Below are 23,889 nucleotides of genomic sequence, written 5' to 3' on the forward strand. Positions count from 1 at the left end.
TTAGCACATTCGGTAGGTTGCAGAGGATACAAAGATGCTAATCTTTTTGTAACATGAAATTGCTCATCAGGAGAACTCCATGTTTCCCCCATGAGTTCAGTGAGCTGCTCAGACTTGGGAAACTCAGTTTTAATCACCTCTGGTGTTTAAACACCGGAGCCTTAGATCTAGGAGCTGGCTCGTCATCCTCTATATTTAGGATTGATTTAACCGCCCTCACAAAGGAAGGGACATCCACTGTAGAAGGATTGTCCTCCTCTCCTGAGATAGATCCCAACTCCTCCGATGATGTGTCAGAATCTACAAGCTGTGCGGACTGACAAGATCCCGTCCGCTTAGGCGATTTAGTGGCTACCGGTCTGTTAACCTGCAACATTTGCTGAAACGCAGCAGCTGACTGAACCATACTCTGACTTGAGTGGGCATAAACATACATCCAGGAACGATGTATAGGTGAGGCAAACATAGCAGGCTGAAACTGCTGTGGGTACCCCATTATGGGAGACGGCGTGGGAGCAGCCAAACTGTCCACTAGCTGCGTCATAACCTGACACCCAGGGTTGCTTCTGAAAAGGGGCTGGTAGACTGGACTGGTGAGGTGGTAACAAATAGCACACAAACCATCCTTTATAAAATCCTGAGGGGAAAAGCCCGCCAAACAGGTTTTACATGAAACCAGCAACGGGGCCTCAGCCGCCTGTTTACCCTTAGACATAATAAATAAGTGCAAATGTGACCACATTCACAAGTATCAATAAATGTGAAGTACAATAGAGAGAAGAGAAAAAAAAAATTCCACACACCTGTAGCAAAGAGTTGAGGAGATATAGCAGTGATAGTTATAACTGACAGTACAGAAAATAAAGGCAGTATCAACACAGCAGAGCTAGCATAAGTCACATACAATGCATACAATATACTTGCAATGGGCTCTGAATCAACTACTCAAACAACAAGGTTTGGTAGGATTTGACCACTGTATAACTTGGCCTTTGGGGAGAGGTATACAGGGAGATTAAGACCCAAAACCTCCTGAGACCAGCTGCTTCAGCAGAGCACTAACAAGTGGTTGCTTGGTGTCTCATATACACAGAGGAGGGTAGAAGGAGCAACCTAGACGCGGGAAAACCTTGGATGGATCGCCGTCTGGGCTGGGGGGAGTGGTAGCCGGGGAGAGCCTACCTCCCCTATGCTGCATTAACCCATGGGTGCTTTGGTATCCTTCCTTGGCACCAGATAGATATGCCCCGGTGGTCTTGGTGGGGGAGCGGACACACAGGTCGCCCCACTACAGCGACTTCTGGCGGGCCTCCACCGCCGGAGGTACAGACTGCCACGCGTGCTTTCCTTTGAGTGCATGCCTGCATCTCCGTGTTCCCGGCCGCAGTCCTGGGTCCCAGCATCGCCGCTAGCTGAGCTCCGTTGGTGCAGGCCAAAATCACCAGTCCTATTACTGGTGTTGCGGCGCCGGCGGAGGTACATTGAGCAGCAGCATCGGCGTTCCATTAGTACACCTAGTGCGGCTTGCCATGAAGAAAAATATAATAAAAAGCTTGGGACTGCTAAGCAGTCCCCCTGTTAGAAGGTGCGACTGCCACACCAAACAAAAAACTGAACGCCTGTGGCCGGGGTATGTGTGGAGGAGGACCAGAGGCATCCTGGTAGATAAAGTTGAACTGTTTGGTGCCTGGATCACTCCAACCATATTTCCCCCATGGTGATCCCTGTGGACCCCGAAGAAGAAATTATAACTACTTATGCAGTCACCCATAATCCTTACCTACATAAAAAGCTTTAATTTAAGTATTTTTAACCGCTCACTACCCACACTTGCCCGAAGACGTGTTGTTCCCCAATTTTGTTATTGCCCTGCATGCATGTCTACAAAGCATTCACCGCGACTCCTCCTTAGAATAGTCTCCTCAATGTTTTTATTTATTAATTACCAGTTATTTATATAGCGCACACATATTCCGTAGCGATTACAGAAGATATTGGTTCATCCACATCAGTCCCTGCCCTAGTGGAGCTTACAATCTAAGTTCCCTACCACACACACAAACACTTACACACTAGGGTTCATTTTGTTGGGACCCAATTAACCTACCAGTATATCTTTGGAGTGTGGGAGGACAGCGGAGCACCCGGAGGAAGCCCACGCAAGCACAGGGAGAATATACAAACTCTGCACAGTTAGGCTTTATCCACCATCCTCATTTATGCTTTCCTTTTACCATACTTTCAACATTTTCGTCCGTCACCTGTTATGCTGTGTCTTGCTGGACTCTCTCTCTGTAAACTAAGCTCTCCTAAGTAGCCCTCTTCACACTGATTTTTTGCATACAGAAAATTGTACATTTTTTTTTTTTTTTTTTAAATAGTCAGATCTTATAGCTCATGTGTCACAACATGACTTCCCTGAACGTGTCACATATGGATGTGAAAGAGTCATATCTTACATTCACTATTAAATACCCAGACATGCATCACAAGAGATTATAAATGAAGATCTTAGGACGTTTTCAGATACTCCCTGACATTCCAAAAACACTATCACAACTAGAGCTAAATAGAGCTGCTGTGAACCACACAATTATCTGCAGTTATTTATGTAGGAGTTTATATAAAACCAAAAATGCAAAACCATGAAGAACACAGATGGTTTAATATGGTTCAAGATGGTTTACATGGTTTAATATGACAAAAAAGTCACAAAGCTCAAGGAAAGAAAATGAAGGTAACAAGTTATTAATTCAGATACTGCATATGAACACAAATCACTTTTTTGTTTTTTACAATAAAACAGGAAAAAAAAAAAAAAAAAAAAACACAGAAAACATGCAAACTTTTCAAGTAATTTGCTGGGGAAATGTGAGTATATGGACAAGCCCAGTAGAATAATGGCATCCAAAAAGTGACAATTTCTATCATGTTAGCCATTTTTAAAATCACTATCACGCTCTTTTAAAAGAGCAGATGTATAAGTAGTCTATTAAACAGAGAATGAGTTTCAGCACAGATGCATAAGAAACATTATGTTAGACCAATTGCTTGGGTAGATATAGGATTAACCTATCAGTATCCATTAAACCCTGGATTACTTACAAACAGGGATTTCACATTTTGCACGACTCCCCTTGGGAGAGATCAGGACCACATCTTAATTCCTGATTAAGCCAAAATCGTGATACTGAGATCAGTTGTCTGCACAATAAGCTTTATGAAAAATGGTATAATTTGCTGTATTGTGAAAGCTCTCAAATGTGTGTAGAAATCTGTGCCTGATTGCAGTCAGTGAGGAAATACAGATTGTCATTTAAACATTTAGATAGCACTTGCACTATTGAAAGGATTGAGAAAATGGCTGTGATTAATGAACATATGTAAATGAAACACAAATAAGGCCTGGAGACACAAATGTAAAAAAAGTGGACATGGGATTGCATGAAAGGTTGTAAATGAAACAAACTTGCTGTACTTCATAAATCATAATAATTTTATTTATATAGCGCTTTTCTCCAGAAGGACTCAATGCCATTTGAAAGCCAATTTTCTGTTACTGCAAATTTACCAATTCCCAGTTCTCACCTGTGTTGGGGAGAGCAATGGTGTAGCTTCGCTAGCTCTAGAATCAGCAGGTGACGGTACTGATCCTTGTGACTCTTGGCTGGCTGGCTGCTCTGGGGACAAAGCATCACTGCTGTCTTCATCAAATGAAGAGCTGTCTGCCACCTTGGCATAATCCACATCTGGGGCAAACAAAAACAAGGTTTTAATGCAAGAGACACTAACTTATGTACATTTAATATAATGCATCAATGGTCAACTAAACAAAAGGCACAAGATTGTGAGATGCCATGATACAGTACAATAAGACAGACAATTAGACCATTCAATGAGCCTACATAAACATGTTAAAATAATTTAATGAATATGTGTAGGTGACTTTCCTCCTATGTACTTATATCTGTATTAATGTTTCAATGCCAAAAAAATCTAAAGCTACAAAATGTGTAGCACTATTGATTCTTTTTTTCTGGGAACATCTCCACATGGGTCTAGGTATAGAAGTGAAACACATGCTGTTGATAGCATTAACTAGCTATGGAGAGAGAACTTTCAGCTCTATTGGCATCCACAGCAGATTGTCCTCTTCTTGCATGTGTATTAAATGGAATAATTAGTACTATTTGTTTTAATTCTTTAAAATACTACATAGCAGCCATAATATATGGGTTATTCAGCTGAATAATGATAGGAATAAGCAGTATGTAGTCAGGATGCCAACCATTAGAACACAGGCGGTGACAATACAGACAGCGTCACAATCCAGACGGTAAGTATTTGGATTAGGCACTAGGGGGAGGGTAAGGGTTAAGCTGCGGGAGGGAGTGGTTAGGGTAAGAGTTAAGATTTGTGTTAAAATGTCGGTAAACTGTTTTATCTCTAGGTCATTTTCACTCTATAGGGGAACAAGGCAGGGATGTCCCCTATCACCCATATTGTTTGCCATGGCCATTGAGCCTTTGGCTTGCATGATTAGAGCTCACTCTGACATTCATGGGTTTCATGAGGAAAGTAGGAATGACTCCGCACAGAAAATAATTGTACTATAGCATCTGTATAAACCAACATTGAATATCATTCAGAACAAATGTGATTGGTTACTCAGTTGGCGGTGCTCCCTAGAGCCAAAATATTGTATATAAACAGCTGAAAAAGAGGGCTCTTTTTCCTGGGGCACTCTTAAATAAGTATATGATAAAATATAACTTTTATTGTTATCATTAAGAATTGTATCACTAGAAAGTACTTCGGATGATAAGTACACGTTTCCTAGGACCATCAAAAAGCACATATAATTCACATAGACATTGACAAAACACACACAAAACATACATAAGAAAAATTTGGCGAAAATATTGTTTGCCAATAAATAGAGAACAATAGTTCTCATGCAGGGTTTACCTCACATGAAATAAGTATCCATACATTGATACTCTGATCTAACAATATAAAGCATTGAGGTCCGTGTGTTTGTCTGCGAAGTGTGCATGCAGGCAAACACAGATTGTGTATCAAGGGTATAAATAGTTATCTAATGGTGGCCAATAAGTTATCATCTGAGATCGCAGACATATACCTATATCATTCAATTGGCAAAACAGTCCGAGTGTATGACCTCGGAAGGATACGGTGACATGCACCACTATTACCGCGTGTCTAGTAGAGGCCAAGTTTTGACGTAGATATAACCAGAATTTTTGCCAGGTAGTAGCTTAGTCACCCACATCACCACAAAGTATGTGTAAATCAAACTTACAAAGAAAATTGAGATGACACCATATAGATGTGCACAATACATCTGTGGTGACTGCTACCAAAAACCAGGGAATTGCATCCCTTCTCATCAGATCCAAATTAGACTGTTTGTTAAGGTATAAAATTGCCTTGTCCCAGAACACCCTTTTAACAGGTCTATATGGCCATAATCATTAAGCTACCATATTCATAGTTTTAAACAGCCATCAGATATGCCAATCATCTGATAAATCATCTAGGGTCACAGACACCTGTAATTACCAATAATTGCCATTTCTTGTTACAACCAAAGTTATTATTGTGTCATATTTATCTATACAGAGTAATGGCACACAACATAGTGAAACAATATACAGGCAAAATAAGGACTCCACAAAGATGATACTTTTACCCTTATAATAAGAGCATGGAGGGAGAGGTGGTCGGCATGTGCACCCGCCTGACCAGATCCGTCTGTCACCACTGCTGTGCCGCTCGGGACGCGCGTTTCGCCTCTGGGGCTTGCTCACCCACGCATAGACAGAGAGACTTCGCTCTCCGTTTTACTCCCGGTCATGTGTAGTATAGAAGGCAGTCTTCCATTGGTAGGTCGGATCACGTGATATGCCGCATAAGAGAGACCGTCCCCTATTGGTTGGCTCGGTCACATGTTGCTCGCAATTAGGTCATCAGTCTGAACAGTGAACCCCATACAAATCTCATATATACCAGCGGCCAATAGAGGTAGATGGTAGTTTATACCCTAGTCAGATAATGATAGATTTAACCCTTTCTCTATCCAGCCATATTATGCCAGGGGACACATGGTCACAGCCTTATATTAGTATAGAGCTTGATAGGATAACATACATTAGGAGAATATGGCTCCAATACACCTTATATATGATCCTTCCTACTGCTCCCCTACGTGACTACTGTATGTTATAGAGATGTCAATCTAAGGAAACAGAGATTTTCTATTTCCTTACTTCATTTTCTATCTCTCACATCGTTCTCACATATAGAAGCAAAATTATATATTAATTCTTCATTTATATATAACATTCATACATAGAGCATTGTTGAATCGTAAAAAAATAAACCTTTAGTACATTCCTGCCTATAAAACTCCAAGATTCACCTGCCTAGAACCTCTAAGACAAAACCTGCCTATACCTTCTAAAACCACAAGATGTCGCTAATTAGCGCTGTGTTTAATTATACCATTAATAAAACTCTAAGACGGTTGAATAGAGGTCCAACGCGCTAAAGATTATTATTCAGGTAAAAGTACAGATGTTACCACGCTATGATCTAACATTGAACGCTAAATAAATTGTACAAACATTAGGTCATAAGGTACAGTCAATACATACGCGTGCGCTCTGGGACCAGATACCGGCATCAATAATGAGACCTTTCATCAAACAGCATAACAGGAACACCGCAGACTGGCATCCTGTTTCAGAGCACTCACATATATACCCGTACTGGGATAAGCAATACAATAGAATACGTTGGCAGGTTCTCATTGGTTCCTCTTCTTGCTTCTTCCGTTACGGTACAATTCATAGGTCAGTGCAAAGACTCAACCCAGCCTCTAACAGCCTGATTGTGTTCACCTTCCCGCTGCATAATAAATCTAATCTAACTACGGCATACAACATTTCAAGAAGTTATTCTCTCTAACATTCATATTTCATAGCCGCATGTTCTGATCTTCTCGCCGATGCCACCGGAACGCTGTGGGAACAGAGTAGATCAGTACGGCACCAAACACGGTCCAATTGTCATTTACTAAGCCATAGTTACAGAAAACATTCATTTCTTTATATGCTGACATTGCTATTAAACCAAGTAATAATCATTCCTTTCGAGCTGCGGGACCATTGCTTTTAAATGTGTATGCGGGGAAAAATGACACTAAATTGTGTTGTGTGTTTGAGGGTCTGTGGGGCACTTAGCGACAAGCACTAAGTTGGAAAGGCTTCTGTGTATGTGTGAGAGCATGCCAGTATGGGTTTGGGAAAGGTCACTAAAAAGCTGGCTGTGCGTCTAAATAGCTATTTTGCGTTGTCCTATGTTTAACATGAAGTGCAGGGAAAACACCACTAATTTGCTACTTTTTGCTACATCGCGTATGTATTAATGTGAATGCAGGGGAAAACACCACTACTTTGCTACTGCTCAAATATAAGTCTGTGGTGATTTTAATGTGTTGGAAAGTTATTTTATGTCTGCTAAACACCGTCGGTAGGTGTTAGGGGAAGATTGTTAAAAAGCTGTTCGTGCTACTTTTTAGCAACTTTGCGTTGTGAGTAGCAAAATTGCTACTTTTATCAATTTTGCACTGTGGATTGTGTACTATGTATTTTTGACAAAATGGCGCTTGTGTAAGCTTTCTTTTCTAAAATGGAGTCTTGCTGCCATTCACAAGATGGCGTCGTGCAGGTTTTCCTGATTGCCAAACAGATGCTGTCTTACCCAATTATTCGGTTTCGACAGCATTGATAGTAAATACTATGGTTTATGTATGGCATCCATTGCGCCGACTAATTAAAACAGATGTAGAGTAAAAAAGCAATAAATGAAGTGATAATATACACTTGTGATTATCTAAAATCTATACTTGTGTATAGACTGTTGTATTGCTGGGCTATAGTGATGATAACCATTTGAATATTCATTGCAAAAGAGTAGACCAAAAGCACCTCTCCAGGACCTTTAGATAATCACAAGTGTATATTATCACTTCATTTATTGCATTTTTACTCTACATCTGTTTTAATTAGTCGGCGCAATGGATGCCATACATAAACCATAGTATTTACTATCAATGCTCTATGTATGAATGTTATATATAAATGAAGAATTCATTTGTCATTTTGCATCTATATGTGAGAACGATGTGAGAGATAGGAAATCAAGTAAGGAAAAAGAAAATCTCTGCTTCCTTAGATTGACATCTCTATAATATACAGTAGTCACGTAGGGGAGCAGTAGGAAGGATCATATATAAGGTGTATGGGAGCCATATTCTCCTAATGTATGTTATCCTATCACGCTCCATACTAATATAAGGCTGTGACCATGTGTCCCCTGGCATAAAATGGCAGGATAGAGAAGGGTTAAATCTATTATCTGACTCTATTGGCCGCTGTTATATATGAGATTTGTACGGGGATCACTGTTCAGACTGATGACCTAATTGCGAGCAACATGTGACCGAGCCAACCAATAGGGGACGGTCTCTCTTATGCGGCATATCACGTGATCCAACCTACCAATGGAAGACGGCCTTCTATACTACACATGACCGGGAGTAATACCCGGAAGTGTGCATTTAAACGGAGAGCGCAGTCTCTCTGTCTATGCGTGGGTGAGCAAGCCCCAGAGGCGAAACGCGCGTCCCGAGCGGCACAGCAGTGGTGACAGACGGATCTGGTCAGGCGGGTGCACATGCCGACCACCTCTCCCTCCATGCTCTTATTATAAGGGTAAAAGTATCATCTTTGTGGAGTCCTTATTTTGCCTGTATATTGTTTCACTATGTTGTGTGCCATTACTCTGTATAGATAAATATGACACAATAATAACTTTGGTTGTAACAAGAAATGGCAATTATTGGTAATTACAGGTGTCTGTGACCCTAGATGATTTATCAGATGATTGGCATATCTGATGGCTGTTTAAAACTATGAATATGGTAGCTTAATGATTATGGCCATATAGACCTGTTAAAAGGGTGTTCTGGGACAAGGCAATTTTATACCTTAAACAGTCTAATTTGGATCTGATGAGAAGGGATGCAATTCCCTGGTTTTTGGTAGCAGTCACCACAGATATATTGTGCACATCTATATGGTGTCATCTCAATTTTCTTTGTAAGTTTGATTTACACATACTTTGTGGTGCTGTGGGTGACTAAGCTACTACCTGGCAAAAATTCTAGTTATATCTACGTCAAAACTTGGCCTCTGCTAGACACGCAGTAATAGTGGTGCATGTCACCGTATCCTTCCGAGGTCATACACTCGGACTGTTTTGCCAATTGAATGATATAGGTATATGTCTGCGATCTCAGATGATATCTAATGGTGGCCAATAAGTTAACTATTTATACCCTTGATACACAATCTGTGTTTGCCTGCATGCACACTTCGCAGACAAACACACGGACCTCAATGCTTTATATTGTTAGATCAGAGTATCAATATATGGATACTTATTTCATGTGAGGTAAACCCTGCATGAGAACTATTGTTCTCTATTTATTGGCAAACAATATTTTCGCCGAATTTTTCTTATGTATGTTTTGTGTGTGTTTTGTCAATGTCTATGTGAACTATATGTGCTTTTTGATGATCCTAGGAAACGTGTACTTCTCATCCGAAGTACTTTCCAGTGATACAATTTTTAATGAGAATAATAAAAGTTATATTTTATCATATACTTATATAAGAGTGCCCCAGGAAAAAGAGCCCTCTCTCTCTCCTGTTTGTATTCATGAGTTTCAGTTAGGATCAGGGGCAGACAAAATTGCGCTGTATGCGGACGATAGATTACTTTTTATCATGCTGTATGATACCCCTATGCCTAAGGCTTTAGAGGTTATTGATTTATTTGGGAAATACTCTGGGTTACTGATTAACTGGGATAAATCATGTATCCTTCCCTTCAGGGGGACTTGCACTAAAGATCCTATTATTAATCTTCCTCTAAAATGGGTGGATTCACTTAAATATTCAGGAATATGAATCTCTAATACCCCTCAACAATATCTGCCACTGAACATACTGCCGCAAATTGAATATCTTAAGTCTAGAGTCCCAATATGGAGTAAATTGCCATTAACATTAACGGGAAGAGTAAATCTTGTTAAAATGGTTCTCCAACCTAACATCCTGTACAATCTATACCATTCCCCATTGTATATCACTCAGAAATTTTTTGAACAGATTGATGGCCTTTTATCTTCATTACTCTGGGCCAACAAAAGAGTCAGGATCAAATTAGATACTTTAACTAGACCTCGTGATTCTGGAGGCTTGGCATTACCCTTTTTTAAATTTTATCATTTTGCTGCACAATTGACACATTTATGGGAATGGATTAATGATAAAACTGATAATTCCTTACCTGCCCTTGTTATGGCTCAATCCAAGACAGGTTTATCACCATTGCGACTACTATTGAGTGATAATATACATATTGTTAATATGCCCTTAATTAGGCAGGCCATCACTATCTGGAGATTGGTCTCACATCTATTACAAGTGGAGGGCATAGATCCAGAAACTCCTCTTGTTCATGCTAATTGTCTTAGGGAGCTCTCTGCCCTTCAGGTCGGAGAGGCCTGGGGTCAGTGGGGTGTAGTAACTTATTGGAGTTATTTCAGGCAGAAACTCTAAAATCCTTCCATCAATTGCGGCTAGAGTTTGACGTCCCCAATCATTTCTTCTTTAGATATCTACAACTTAGACATGCTATCAATGCCCAGTTCTCTGCAGTTCCTTTGTCTATACAGGAGTCTCCCATTAAAACTTTATTGCAATCTGCTAGTTCTAGCCGCTTAATATCTGTGATTTACTCTAATCTATTGAACAAGCATCATAAGTCTGATCTATTATCTTTAAAGCAGCAATGGGAAAATTATATCAGTTTATTGGAGGAGAATGACTGGAGGGCAGCTCTTGCCAGCCCTCGCATTGCTACCACGTCTGTTAGATATCAGCAGAAACAATACTTAATAATCGAGCAGGTGTCATATATACTCTGTGTATTATAAAGAATAGGGGGCAGGATGGACTCAAATTGTCCTAAATGTAATTCATCCGAGGGGAACTTTTGGCATCTAATATGGTCAGGTCCTTTAGTAAATTATTTTTGGCAAGGGGTATTCCGTGTGATTGTTTCTACGGGTATACCTCAGGATATTCTTACTCCTACGGCATGCATTCTGGCTGTGATTGATGCAGACACAATAGACAAATATGCCATACGATACACTACTAACCTCTCTACACTTGGCAAAGTATGCATAGCAAGGGATTGGATGGCAACTACTGGGCCAAACCTGGAAACATGGTTATCTTTGGTTGGGGCAGTTGCTGCTGCACGAAAAGTATGTGTATACCGCTAGAGACGCAGTGCAGAAGTATTACGTTACTTGACGTTACTTGGGAAAGATGGCTTGATTCTCCACATTGTCGTTCAAGGATGGTGGTGCCCAACATGTTAAATGTTTAGTTTCAAGATATACATTACGATACAAGAATATTTAATTATTAGTATGTAACATGTTATTACCGTATATGTATGTATTAAAATAGAATGGATGATTGACAATCATGCATAAGAGGGTATACAATATTCATGTTATGTGGAGGATGCGTAGAGAAAATACACACAATTATATTTTGGATTTTTGTATTGTTTTTATTGTGTTATAATGTTTATATAATGTAAACTTATTGTACACTTAAAAAGTAATAAAAATTATTGGATTAAAAAAAAAAAAAAAGGATTTGTGTTAAAATACCACAATCCATCGAGATTTTCACCATCAGGATGCCGCTGGCGGTATTCTGACCGGCTGGATCCCGTACCCGACCCGAATAAACAACCCTCCAGATGGTATATAATGAGACTCCTTATTCCACTGGTTATTTTAAAAACTCTTCCCAAGCTGTCCTAATTGTATGCAGTTAGAATGTCGACATCCAACATGTTGGCATTCTAACTGCATACAATTAGGACTGCTCAACATGTCGATACTGTCGAAATGTCAACACCAGATTTTAGGGTTCAGGTTAGATTAGGGTTAGGCTGCGGTTAGAGTTAGACTCATAGTGAATGTGAAATCAAATTCTCCTCATGTCGACTGTTAACATTCGACAATGTCGATATTCTGGCGTTGACGTTCCAAATGTCAACTTTGTATACCACACCTGTTGTAATATATGTAACAGAGGGTGGGAAGATCAAGCAGCCATAAAGAGTTCAACAAAAAATAAATGGTAATAATTCTCTATTTCTTTTTCAAACTCCATAGTAGCCATGATGCATGGGACAGTAAAATAGTAATATAAATCTTTTAATACATTACTTTTTGTCCTTCCAATTGGACCTCGTCAAGGACATGAGTCGTTTAAACATACTCTTGCAAGATGGATCAAGATTGCCATTGTGTAGTCTTGGAAGCGGGATGGACAGATTCTCCTGTAACTATCATTGTTTATTTATATAATGCTACCAATTAGGTAGCGCTGTACAGAGAACATGTTGTTATTCACATCAATCCCTGTCCCATTGGAGCTTACAGACATTTCCTAACACACAAGCACACTCCTGGTGCCACTTCTATAAGTAAAGGAATTGATTGTGCCATCTCAGACAGAATACGGCCTGGAAATACCCTGATGTTTTTACTACAAGGAAAGCTTGGAATAGAAACTGGTGCATGTGCTGCAGGAAGAAATTATTTTTCCTGTGCCTCTGACATAAGGTAACGTAACGACAATTCTAGCCTATCTCCACAATCGGCAATCTTATGCAAACATCTACCTGTATTCTGAGCCAGATGCATCTATGTGACTGCACCACTGCCGGTCTTTTGCTTAAGAGAGTATCCACTATCAATATAATCAGGATTTGTACCAACCCCATCCGTGCTGCAGGAGATCTCACAACTCTGTCTACCATACATGGCCAAAAACACCAATGGAATGTTTGTTCTCCGTGCAAACACCCTGTTGCCTTCCAGTAATGCCCATTCAGCGAGAAGCAGCCACAACGCATGCTGTTTGCAAAAAAAATGCAGCATTCATCCACAATTTCATCGATATTGTGCACAGCACAGATTCAGGACCATTGATTGTAATGAAGAAACAATGACTCCGGTTCAAAGTGTTGAGAAGAGGACTCGGAAGCCCACAAAGATATTTGTACAGAGTGAAATTTGATTTTGTACCCTCTGTAAATTATGTTGCAAACCTAAATCTTGAATGGTGAGCATCCACATCACCACATCCTTTCAAGTTTTGCCACACACAGGACGGTATGGAGGGAGAAAAAGAAAAAAAAAGTAATTGTGAGGCATTTGGCCTAGGCTTATTTTCCTTTAATGAAAAAAAAAAAAAAGGCTGCTTAGTTGCAGGGTACCACCAAACTACTGAAATTACTGCTACCCCAGTCGAGCGTTTTAAGAGTCTCTGAAACGCCATTGAGAAAATGAATGTAAACGACTAGTTTGCCTGTCATGTGGCAAATGACGGAATTTACCTCAAATTACTTTCTTAATAATAACCGAATCCAGTATTTCATCAAAACAGTCTCCAACAAACTGAAATGTGGTTAAAGTGATTATGTGGCTGAAGGTCTGTCTAGCTGCTAGCGTATCCTTACGTAGGGTGTCTGCCCATACTCATGGTACAGAGACTGAAGCCATAGCCCCACAAGACTAAAAGTAAGGTTCACGAGGAAACATGAAGTTCCTTAAAGTTGCTTTCTATTTAGTGGGTCTCTATCTTCTTCTGGAATTATGGTCTTAGCTGACACTAGCTACAGCAGCATCAATTGAAGACACAGTACAGTACTTAGAAGTTTCAGTATCCTGAAAAGGATACAGTTAGGATTAAACTAAAGCCGGTCCATTAGTTCCTTTTTTTTTAAATTAAAGGAATCTTTAGTAACTCCATGTACTAAAACAAACTATCTTTTTGATGATCCTCAGAGAGGGCATCCTAGAAAAACCAGGACTGGTATGCGGTCTACCTCCATGGTTTTGTTAATATGTTTAAGTAAAACATTCACAGCATCATAATGGATTTACCTGGGCCCTTCCCCAATCTCTCCTGACTCACCGCTAGACACCCAATCTAACATAGGGCTGTATTCAATTGCCGGCGAAAAGTCTGCGCCTTGTAACCAGAGGACAAGATTCGCCTCTGAAAGGAGGCGGAAAAAAGTGCAGAATTGGGGGTTTGGGGTGCAAAGTTGCGGGAACACCCCTGCAGCAGTCCCCCAAAGGTAAACTGTGTCAAAGTAAAGTTAAAAATACTTTGGAAGATCCCTAAAAGTACTTTCGTTTTGGGGGCAAAAAAAAAAATCAAAGTTGGGGGACAAACTTAAAAACTAGCAAAATCAACTCCAGGGGGTCCCCCCAAGCATGCCCAACCAGTTTTTTTGATTGCTTGCTAAAGGTGTGTTTTTAGGATTATTAAAAATGCACTTTAGCGATTTTTAACCATGCTTACACCCATTTTCATGTAACCCAAATTTACAGGGACTACTTATTTATCCAAAATAAAACAGCTAAATGCTATTCTTCACCACTTGTGCAAAGATGCTAAATAGCACCAATTCAAGCATTAAAGCACCCCAAATACCTTCAGCAGGGCTATTCAGGGGTATCCATAGTGATCCCCCATGTCAGTGCATCTTTTGGGAGGTGACAGGCTGATTTCCCCAAATCAGACAGTACTTTTCGCCGATCTAAGTTTTGCTCTACCTTGGTGTGTTGCATGGTCTTATGGTCCTGAGGTGAATATACATGCAATATGACAAAATAAAGCACCCTTCCATGTATCAAGTACACAGGTTTGAAAAGCCTTAGGAATGAAGAAAAATTTGCTCACCAATTATGACCTCTTTTAGGCTGGTTTCCACAGGAAGTATATTCTTTACCACCAGTTCCATAGGACCGGGCCGCTGGGAGATCTTTTCATTTAAATCATCTGCAAGACGTGCTCTTTTAAGTTTTAGCTGTTTTGCTTGGAGAGAAGGCTCAGCTGAGGTCTCTGTATGGAGTAGTAACATAATATTAGAACTTTTAGGACAGTTTAGTGGTAACCAGACATTGCGAAACATGTTGTACTAACAACAAAACCGAAGTTAGTCAAATATGAAACGTTAAATCCAATAGATCTAGATTACCATCACATTCCTGATAGTCTAAACATTACTGCATCAAATACAATCCCCCACCTATCTTATTTCCAAGATACAGATGGCAATATGTACCTGTAACTGTCTGGTATCTGTAACATTATTGCTGAGTGTTATGGACATATAGCAAAAGTGGCAAAAAAGCAATGTACTATACAAGTACTGCCTTTATTCGCTGTATCATATAGATTGTTGTCAAAGTCCATATGCATGGTGTTAGTTAGAAATTTCTGACATTAAGTAAATGATGCAGGGCAGATATACTGGCAATATGAAAGCACTAATGTGTTAAGTTATAGATCATCGTCTTGAACCCGGGTCTTGTATTCTTAAGAGAGCAAAGGAAGTGTGTTAAAAAAAAAAAAAAAGTAACCTCTGGAGTAACAGTTATACAAGCTATATGACCAGACAGTTAAGTAATGTAATAGACTTTGTAAAGATTTCAGTCATGCCATCCAGTCTGGTCTGATGCAAAACTGTCTGATTGACCACTTACTAGCAAGTTACCATAGTAGAGATTGGATTATTTGGGAGACAGTTCAAACAATCTATACTGTACAAACTGATCATGATAAGGTTGTTATTGGTTGGTTTTCAGGAGTGTCTGTTTTCATCACGAGGTGTTATATTTTCCATTCAGAATGTCGACATGTCAAATGTTAACACTACCATAATGTTGACACTTGACATGTCGACCATGCAATTTCGAGTTTACATAGTAACCGCAGCCTAAAGGCGCATATCCACTACACGACTAATGAACGACTGTACGATAACAACATATCGTTCATTATATTGTGCCCACAATGAATATGTCGTTCAGTGCAGGCACCCTCCCTCATCCCCGAACATGCACAACCTGATGATATTGTCAGGTTGGGCAGTTTGTTCAGCAGATGACAGCTCCCGACGACCAGCGCACTGCACGATTAATGAACGATTACATTGTTGATATCGTTCAATTGTCCATTTATATCGTGTAGTGGATATGCGCCTTAAGCCTAATCTAATCTTAGCAGTAACATCGGGTGTCGAAATTCTGACTGTCAACCTTCACAATGTTGACACTGACATAGTGTCGACATTGTGAATGTAGACTTTTTGGTATCAACATTGTGAAGGTTGACTTTTTGACAGCATACCTTTGAGTAAGTATAGGAAATAACAGAAGTGTTCGGAGACTGTAGACGTGTGTTATGGCGGAACTCTCTCTAGAAGTTACATCTCTGAAGGCTCATACACACTAGACGATGTGCTGTATGAATGATATTGGTGAAAGATTTCCCTTGAACTTTCTGTAGTGCAGGACAAACTATATTGGTTGTACACACTTATAGATATCTTTCAGTGAAGTCATCCTGCCACATCTCTAAACAGGCAATTCTTGACGATATCGTCAAATTGGCCTGCACGTATGGACAACAGGAGACATTGTTAACAACCCACGGGAGCGTGCATCGTTGGTCGTTCACTGCATATACACTGAACGAAATATATATCGTTGAACGATATTGTTATCGTCTGTATCGTTCATACAAAATCGCGTAGTGTGTATGTGGCTTGACACTGGTGGGAGAGGATCAGAGTTTACACCAATGTTTTGTTACACCAATTTTATGTTAACATGACGACAATTGTTATCAGCAGTTGATTTAGCTAAAACAGAGAAAAGCAAACCTCTCTTAAGGCTCATACACACTTGCCGATGTCGGGCACGACGAACAATGGCAGGGGGGAGCATGGAAGGCTGCATTCGGCAGCATGGCATCGTCATCGATATTCCCAGATTGAGCTGCTTGTTCAGCCGACTGGGGATATCGTTAAATACCCACGGAAGCGCGCGCCGTTGATCATTCACTGCATACACACTGGACGATATGAATGATATATCGTTGAACTCTATCGTTATTGTCCATAAATATCGTCTAGTGTGTAAGCGGCTTAACATAGGCAATTAAGCAAACATTTTATACATAGCATTTTCTTCTGTATTTACAGTGAATATACATTTTAAAACAATCATTCAAAAGCCATTTATATGCACAAATTGTTTGTTTTCATAAAGCTCAATGTTTTAAACTTGGTATATTATTTTTAATACACAGAAATTACATTTGTGATATCTCTGTTAAACTGGGATAAATGCTGGCTAGATTCCAATGACCTCAGAAAAGACCCAGCTTTCAGGCTAAGCAGTCTCAAGTTGAAGAATTTTTTGGAATTGCACATTTGAAGATGTGAGTGGAGTGTTATGTTATTTAGAAGAAACTGAGATAGTTAGAGTTAAAGATTATCTTTAACGGACTTAAGAATTGGACATTTTTTCCACAAAATATATCAGTAAATAGACTACCAACATTTAAAATAACATTGTTACTATGATCCCTAGGTCATATATATACACATATACACACACTTTTCAGAGATTGTTACATAACACCTTCATCCACTTGCCTCTTTATGTGTTATAATCTAAGCATGTCAGGAGTGCTGGAAGTGAGTGTGTGACTGTTCCAGGTACCACCTAATTAACAAACCCAATATCCAAATGTAATGGGGTGAGTTTAGAAAATTTGAGAGTTTAGCAGTAAACTCTCACACTATTGCAAGTTGCATCTTCAAAATGTGAAAACATCTGGATGAGAGCTCAAGGGGGCTATTTATCAATGCTAGGAGAGAGATAAATTGTAACAAATTACCAATCAGCTCCTAACTATCATTTTTTAAACAGTCTGCAAAAAATAAATTGAAAGCTGATTAGTTAATACTTTATCTTTCACAATTTTATCTCTCTCCCAGCATTGATAAATCCCCCCCTAAATCGTGAGAGTTTATAGAGTCTGAAAACATGCGAGTTTGTATGTTTTCGGACTCTATTACATTGGCAGAGTTTAAAAAGTGTGAGAAAACTATCCAATTTTGTAAACTCTCTCCCTATTACTTTTGGCCCAAAAATGGAGAGACAGCTGTTGTAGTTGGTATCCTAATCATTCAAAATGAATGAATACCCTTTTACAGAATAAGTGTTCTTCGGTATAGAAATTGTTATGAACCCTAGTGACTGTTTCTAGTATGAAAATGTTGATAAAATTTACTATATGATAAAATATGAATATTAAAATGTTTTAATACCCTGCAGGAAAATAAAACAAACATAATAGAGATACAGTGCAAATACATTAAAAGGTTTAAAGTTGGCAGAAGTTTTATTAAAATAAGAATACAATTAAAAAGGGTAGTATAAAAATAGCTAAAAATACACTACAATGTCAAAAGTATGTACACATCCCTTATGAGTTTTAGTGTTAGGCTATTTGAGCTGGCCATACACTAGTGCAATTTCGGGCCGATTAATTGTACGACGCGTCGCAAATCGGGCAATCGTGTGAAAATCGTGTAGATTTAGGCAAGAATACTATCCGTTGCATGCTCCCGCAGCTCTTAAAATGTATGATCAGATGTGCAGCCCATATTATCGATCGTGAGCCGATCGTACCGTGTATTTGCGCATGCGATGCATCATGTGTCCAACCGGCGTCATTTGTTAAAAAAAGAAAGACTGATGCACGGACAGGTGCGGGAGATCCGTGATGCATGCATCTGTCTTTAAAAAAAATAAGTAGAGATATGGTAAGAACCTACCCTTGTTATCGCTATTTCTTCGAGGTCCATATGGTCCACAGGGTGACCTTGGGGTATAGGTGATACAGAGTCAACCGGGCACCTTACGCAGTAAATTCTTCTCCCAGGATGCAACGGGACTCCCTCTATACCCCCCCCCCCCCGGGCCGGAAGCACCTCAGTTACGTAGCAAGCCAAAGGCCGGAGGAGGATAACAGAGAGAGAAGAAAGTCTGGAACACACTAGAATCACATTCTCACACAGAAGAGGACGGAAAACCGGTGATCAGAGCCAAGCCCAACTGAAGCAAAGATGTGTCAGGTCAGGTGCCCTGTGGACCCTATGGACCTTATAGAAAAAGAGATAACGAGGGTAAGTTCTTACCATAGCTCTACTTTCTACTTCAGTATCCATAGAAGGTCCACATGGTGACCTTGGGGAATCCCAAAGCAGTATCCTCAGGGGCAGGGACGCTCCTGTGAAGAAAGGAAAATCCGCCGCCCGAAGGAAGCATCCTGAGTGGCAAAGGTAAAAGGTATCAAAAGAGTAATACCTCAAAAAGGTCTGAATAGAAGACCACGTGGCCGTCTTACAAAGCTGTACAGCTGAGGCACCACGACGAGCTGCCCACGAAGGGCCCACAGACAGAGTAGAATGAGCAGTAACAGAGGGTGGGACTGGAAAGGCCTCATGAATGTAAGCCTCAGAGATAGTCATTCGAAGCCATCTAGCCAAAGTTTGTTTATTGGCTGGCCATCCTCTCTTGTGGAAACGATAAACAACAAGGAGTCTGATTTCCGAAAGGAACTGGTACGATCCACATAAATCTTGAGGGTGTTTACCACCTCCAATGAGGCCTCCCCTGCCGAGAGGTCTGGGGAATTAAAAGCCGGCACAATAATTTCTTCATTAATGTGGAAACTAGAAACTACCTTAGGAAGGAACCCAAGGGCGAGTTCGAAGCTCTGCCCTGTCCCTGTGAAAAATTAAAAATGGGAATGACAAGAGAGAACCCCCAAATCAGAAACTCTTCTGGTGGAAGCAATGGCCAGAAGAAAAAAAAAAAAAGTCTTGGCAGAAAGCCATTTGAGATCCACCAAGCTCAGTGGTTCAATGCTACAGGAGGGACAAAGGGAGGCTAGATACGAACGACCCCCTGCAGAAAGGTGCGGATGTCAGGAAGAGGAGCAATCCTTCGCTGGAACCACACAGAGGGCCGAGATATGGACCTTCAGTGTAGCAAGGCGGAGAGCAAGGTCCAAACCCACCTGCAGAAAAGCAAACACTCTGGATATCCTAAACACCTGGGGTCATAACTTTGTGGACGACACCACTCAAAATAGGTATGCCATACCCTGTGGTAAATTCTAGCAGAAGCAGGTTTACGTGCTCTGAGCATGGTGTTAACCACAGAGCCGGAAAAACCCTTGCACCTTAAAAGGGATGTCTCAAGAGCGACGACCCAGATCTGGGTAGAGGCAACAGGTCCGGACATTAACGGAACAGCCACAGAGTGTCGATGGAGAGACTCCGAAGATCTGAGTACTATGGACGATGGGGGCAACCAGCAGGACCGTGCCTCCCTCGTTTGATCTTCCGAATTACTCGAGGAAAAAGGGAGACTGGAGGAAACAGGTACACAAACCGGAAAGTCCACTTGACTGACAGAGCGTCCACCAAGAGGGCACTGGCGTCTTTTGTCCTGGACCCGTACTGAGGCAGCTTGTGATTTAGTCGAGAGGCCATGAGGTCCACGTCTGAAAGGCCCCACCTGTCCACTAGGAGCTGAAACACTTCTTGGTGAAGAGATCATTCCCCTGCATGCACGTTGTGACGGCTGAGGAAGTCAGCATCCCAATTCAGCACTCCTGGAATGTACACCGCCAATGTGGCTGTTAAATGGCCTTCCGCCCATGTCAGAATGCGTGATACCTCTGTCATTGCCACCTGACTTCGAGTTCCTCCTTGATGGTTTTGGTAAGCCACAGTTATGGCGTTGTCTAAATGCACTTGCACGGGCTTTCCGTGAAGCAGCAGCCAAGCTGTAGTAGGGCCCTGAGGCATGCGCGAAGTTCCAATATGTTAATTGGAAGCGCAGATTCCTCACCGGTCCACCTTCCCTGAAAGGTGTGTGGACCTGTAACTGCGCCCCAACCCCCGAAGACTGGCATCCGTTGTCAGAAGGACCCAGTCAGGAGTTCCAAAAGGGATGCCCCCTGGTGAGGATCGTCTAAAGGCACCAAGTCAGAGATGGGCATACCTCCGGAGAGAGCACCATCATTTGAGTCCGTATATGATGGGGAAATCCGTCCCACTTGGAGAGGATTGATTGTTGCAGAGGCCGAGAATGAAACTGGGCATACTCCACCATATCGAATGTCAACACCATGGATCCCAGTAACTGCATAGCTGAATGGACTGACACTCGGTGATTGTGACGGCACCTGCGTACACGCGTCTGCAAAGTGGAGATTTTTTCTGCTGTCAGAAAAATCCTTTGCTGTTGTGAATCCAACAGGGCTCCCAGATGGAGCATCCTTTGAGACGGAATCAGTGAGTACTTCTTTCGATTTATCAACAACCCGTGTACCTGGAGCACAAATATCGTTAGCTGCAGGTGGTGGTGGTGAAGCACCTCTGCGGACCCTGCTAGTAGCAAGAGGTTGTCTAGGTAAGGTAACAGGCAGATCCCCTGCAGCTGCATATGGGTTGCCATTACCGCCATGACCTTTGTAAACACCCGAGGTGCAGTGGCAAGGCCAAACGGCAGAGCCCGAAACTGGAAATGTTGTTGTGGCACAGCAAACCTGAAAAAACACTGGTGAGCTGAAACAATCGGAATATGCAGGTATGCATCCTGAATATCCAGGGATACCATAAAATCCCCAGGTTCCATAGCCAGTACAACTGAGCGTAGGGTTTCCATCCTGAACCTGGGTACCCTGAGGAATTTGTTCTTGGAGCTGAGATTGAGAATCGGATGGTAAGCACCGTTTGGTTTCTGGACTAGAAAAAAAGCTAGAATAATTCCCGTTTGTGACAACGGGACCGGTACAATGATCCTTGCCTGCAGCATGGATTGTACCACTTCTTGAATAGCCAAAGCCTTGTCCGAGTTTTTCGGAAGTCCTGTGCAAAAGGATTGATGGAGAGGCCTTCTGTGGAAGAAGAGGGCGTACCCCAGAGGGAATCAGTATGATTTACCGCTGGCCACAGCTCGATAGAGAAGGAAATCCTGATCGCTCTTAGGGTAAGTATAACTAACCTAATCCCCCCCCCTAACCCTCCTTTAGGGGTGCCTAACCTCCCCCCCAGGTACCTAAACCTAACCCCCCTTTCCCCGCAGCCTAACCCTAAGTCTCCCGAGGGGGGGGGTGTCTAAGTCATCTCCCCTGAGAGCCCCTAACCCTCACCCCCCCCCGCGCAGCAAGTTCTACACTGGAAAAAGATGCTGCTGTTGGAAGACCGAACTGGGGAAACACAGGAGGGCCTGCCAAACGCCCCGCCATGGCGGCTCCTGCTAAGCGGCAGAAGTCGCAGAGGGACCTATAACACCGCAAACAAACATAACTCCTCAGAGACTATGTCCCCTGCCCCTAAAACCGCTGTACATTTCTTACAGAGCAGTCTAGTAGGAGCCAAATTAGGCATATCACGCTCACTGACTTTTTTAGACTTTTTTTTGTGAATCATTGAATATAAACGATTTTATTATTTTAACATATAATATTAGTATGCAAGAAGTTACTTTTTAGACCTTTTAATCTATAAAGATAATATGCTGTATACGAAAAATGACAGTAAACCTACAGTCATCATCCACGTTGGCTTGAGAATATTCCGAAAGGTCAATTCAACATATCCGTCGTAATTGTACTAATGAAAATATATTTAAAGAACAAGCAGATGAATTAAAATCTAAATTTACATCTAAAGGTTATGACGGAGAGAGGATGAACTCTAAAATTGAAGAGTTAAAAACTATACCCCAATATCAACTTTTAGTTTATAAGAATAATACCTTGAAACAAACAAATAAACCATGTCTGCCGTTTATCACCATTTTTAATAATCAATATCGGAATATAGAACAAGTTTTTAAAAAACACTGGTACATTTTAGCTCAGGATCCTATCCTTAAAGATCATATTCCACCTGTACCCTGTTTTATCTATAAGAAAGCACGTAATATTAAGAACCATGTGGTTAAAAGCGCTATACCTGAGAAAAAAACAGGACGTATCAAAACAGTAGGCTTCCACAGATGTGGGTCATGCATTGTATGCACTTCTTACACAAAACAATCCAGTAAGATGGAAGTGGTCATGTCAAATTCTACCAAAAAACCCTACAAAATACGAGAGTTTATGACCTGTAATAGTACTAATTGTATCTATGTTATGGAATGTAAGTGTGGTCAACAATATGTTGGCAAGACTTCCAGAAAATTGAAAGAAAGATGGTCTGAGCACCTCCGTAATATTAAAAAGGGTTTCGATAAACATTCTCTTTCGCAACACATTAAAGAAAAACACGACTGTTCTTTGTCAGGAATTAAATAGATTACGGGGATAAAGAAAGTGGAAGGGAACTGGAGGATTAAGGGAAGTGAGAAGGAAAAGATGAAACTAATTTATGAATTAAAAACTTTAGAACCACAAGGATTAAATTGTGATTTTGAAATCAAATGGTTCTTATAAATCAACTGTTTTTAGATATTTGACCTAGATTTACAATCCCATAGAATAGGTTCATTTAGTATTCATTAGTTCATCATCCAACTATTTATTCATTTTTCCGCATTAAGGTTCATTATGGTAGTCCCTCTTTCTTTTACTCCTTTTTATCTATACATTATATACTATATATTTTTTATCAAGATTATATAATTATATTTATTTTACTTATATTATAGTATTTTACTTCTATTGTTTAATCTATTTATGTAAAAGTGTGTTTGTTTACAAAATATGCGTTCCAAGCCTGTATGTAAGCATATTTATTTCTGGCGCAGCCACT

The 23,889-nt window shown here is 40.7% G+C and overlaps 1 protein-coding gene across 1 annotated transcript in view; it reads right to left on the reverse strand.

Moving 5' to 3' along the window:
- MRTFA (myocardin related transcription factor A) overlaps window positions 1-23,889 on the reverse strand; it is a 160,756-nt gene that overhangs the window by 66,093 nt on the left and 70,774 nt on the right. Inside the window, exons 7-8 of the mRNA XM_088467999.1 lie at window positions 14,940-15,101; window positions 3,589-3,749 (exon numbers count right to left, since the gene is read on the reverse strand). Coding sequence (XP_088324125.1) covers window positions 3,589-3,749; window positions 14,940-15,101 — 323 coding nt within the window. The remainder of the gene's footprint in view (window positions 1-3,588; window positions 3,750-14,939; window positions 15,102-23,889) is intronic.

Source organism: Taudactylus pleione, unplaced genomic scaffold (assembly GCF_031769625.1).
Source record: "Taudactylus pleione unplaced genomic scaffold, aTauple2 ptg000080l, whole genome shotgun sequence".
Taxonomy (NCBI): Eukaryota; Metazoa; Chordata; class Amphibia; order Anura; family Myobatrachidae; genus Taudactylus; species Taudactylus pleione.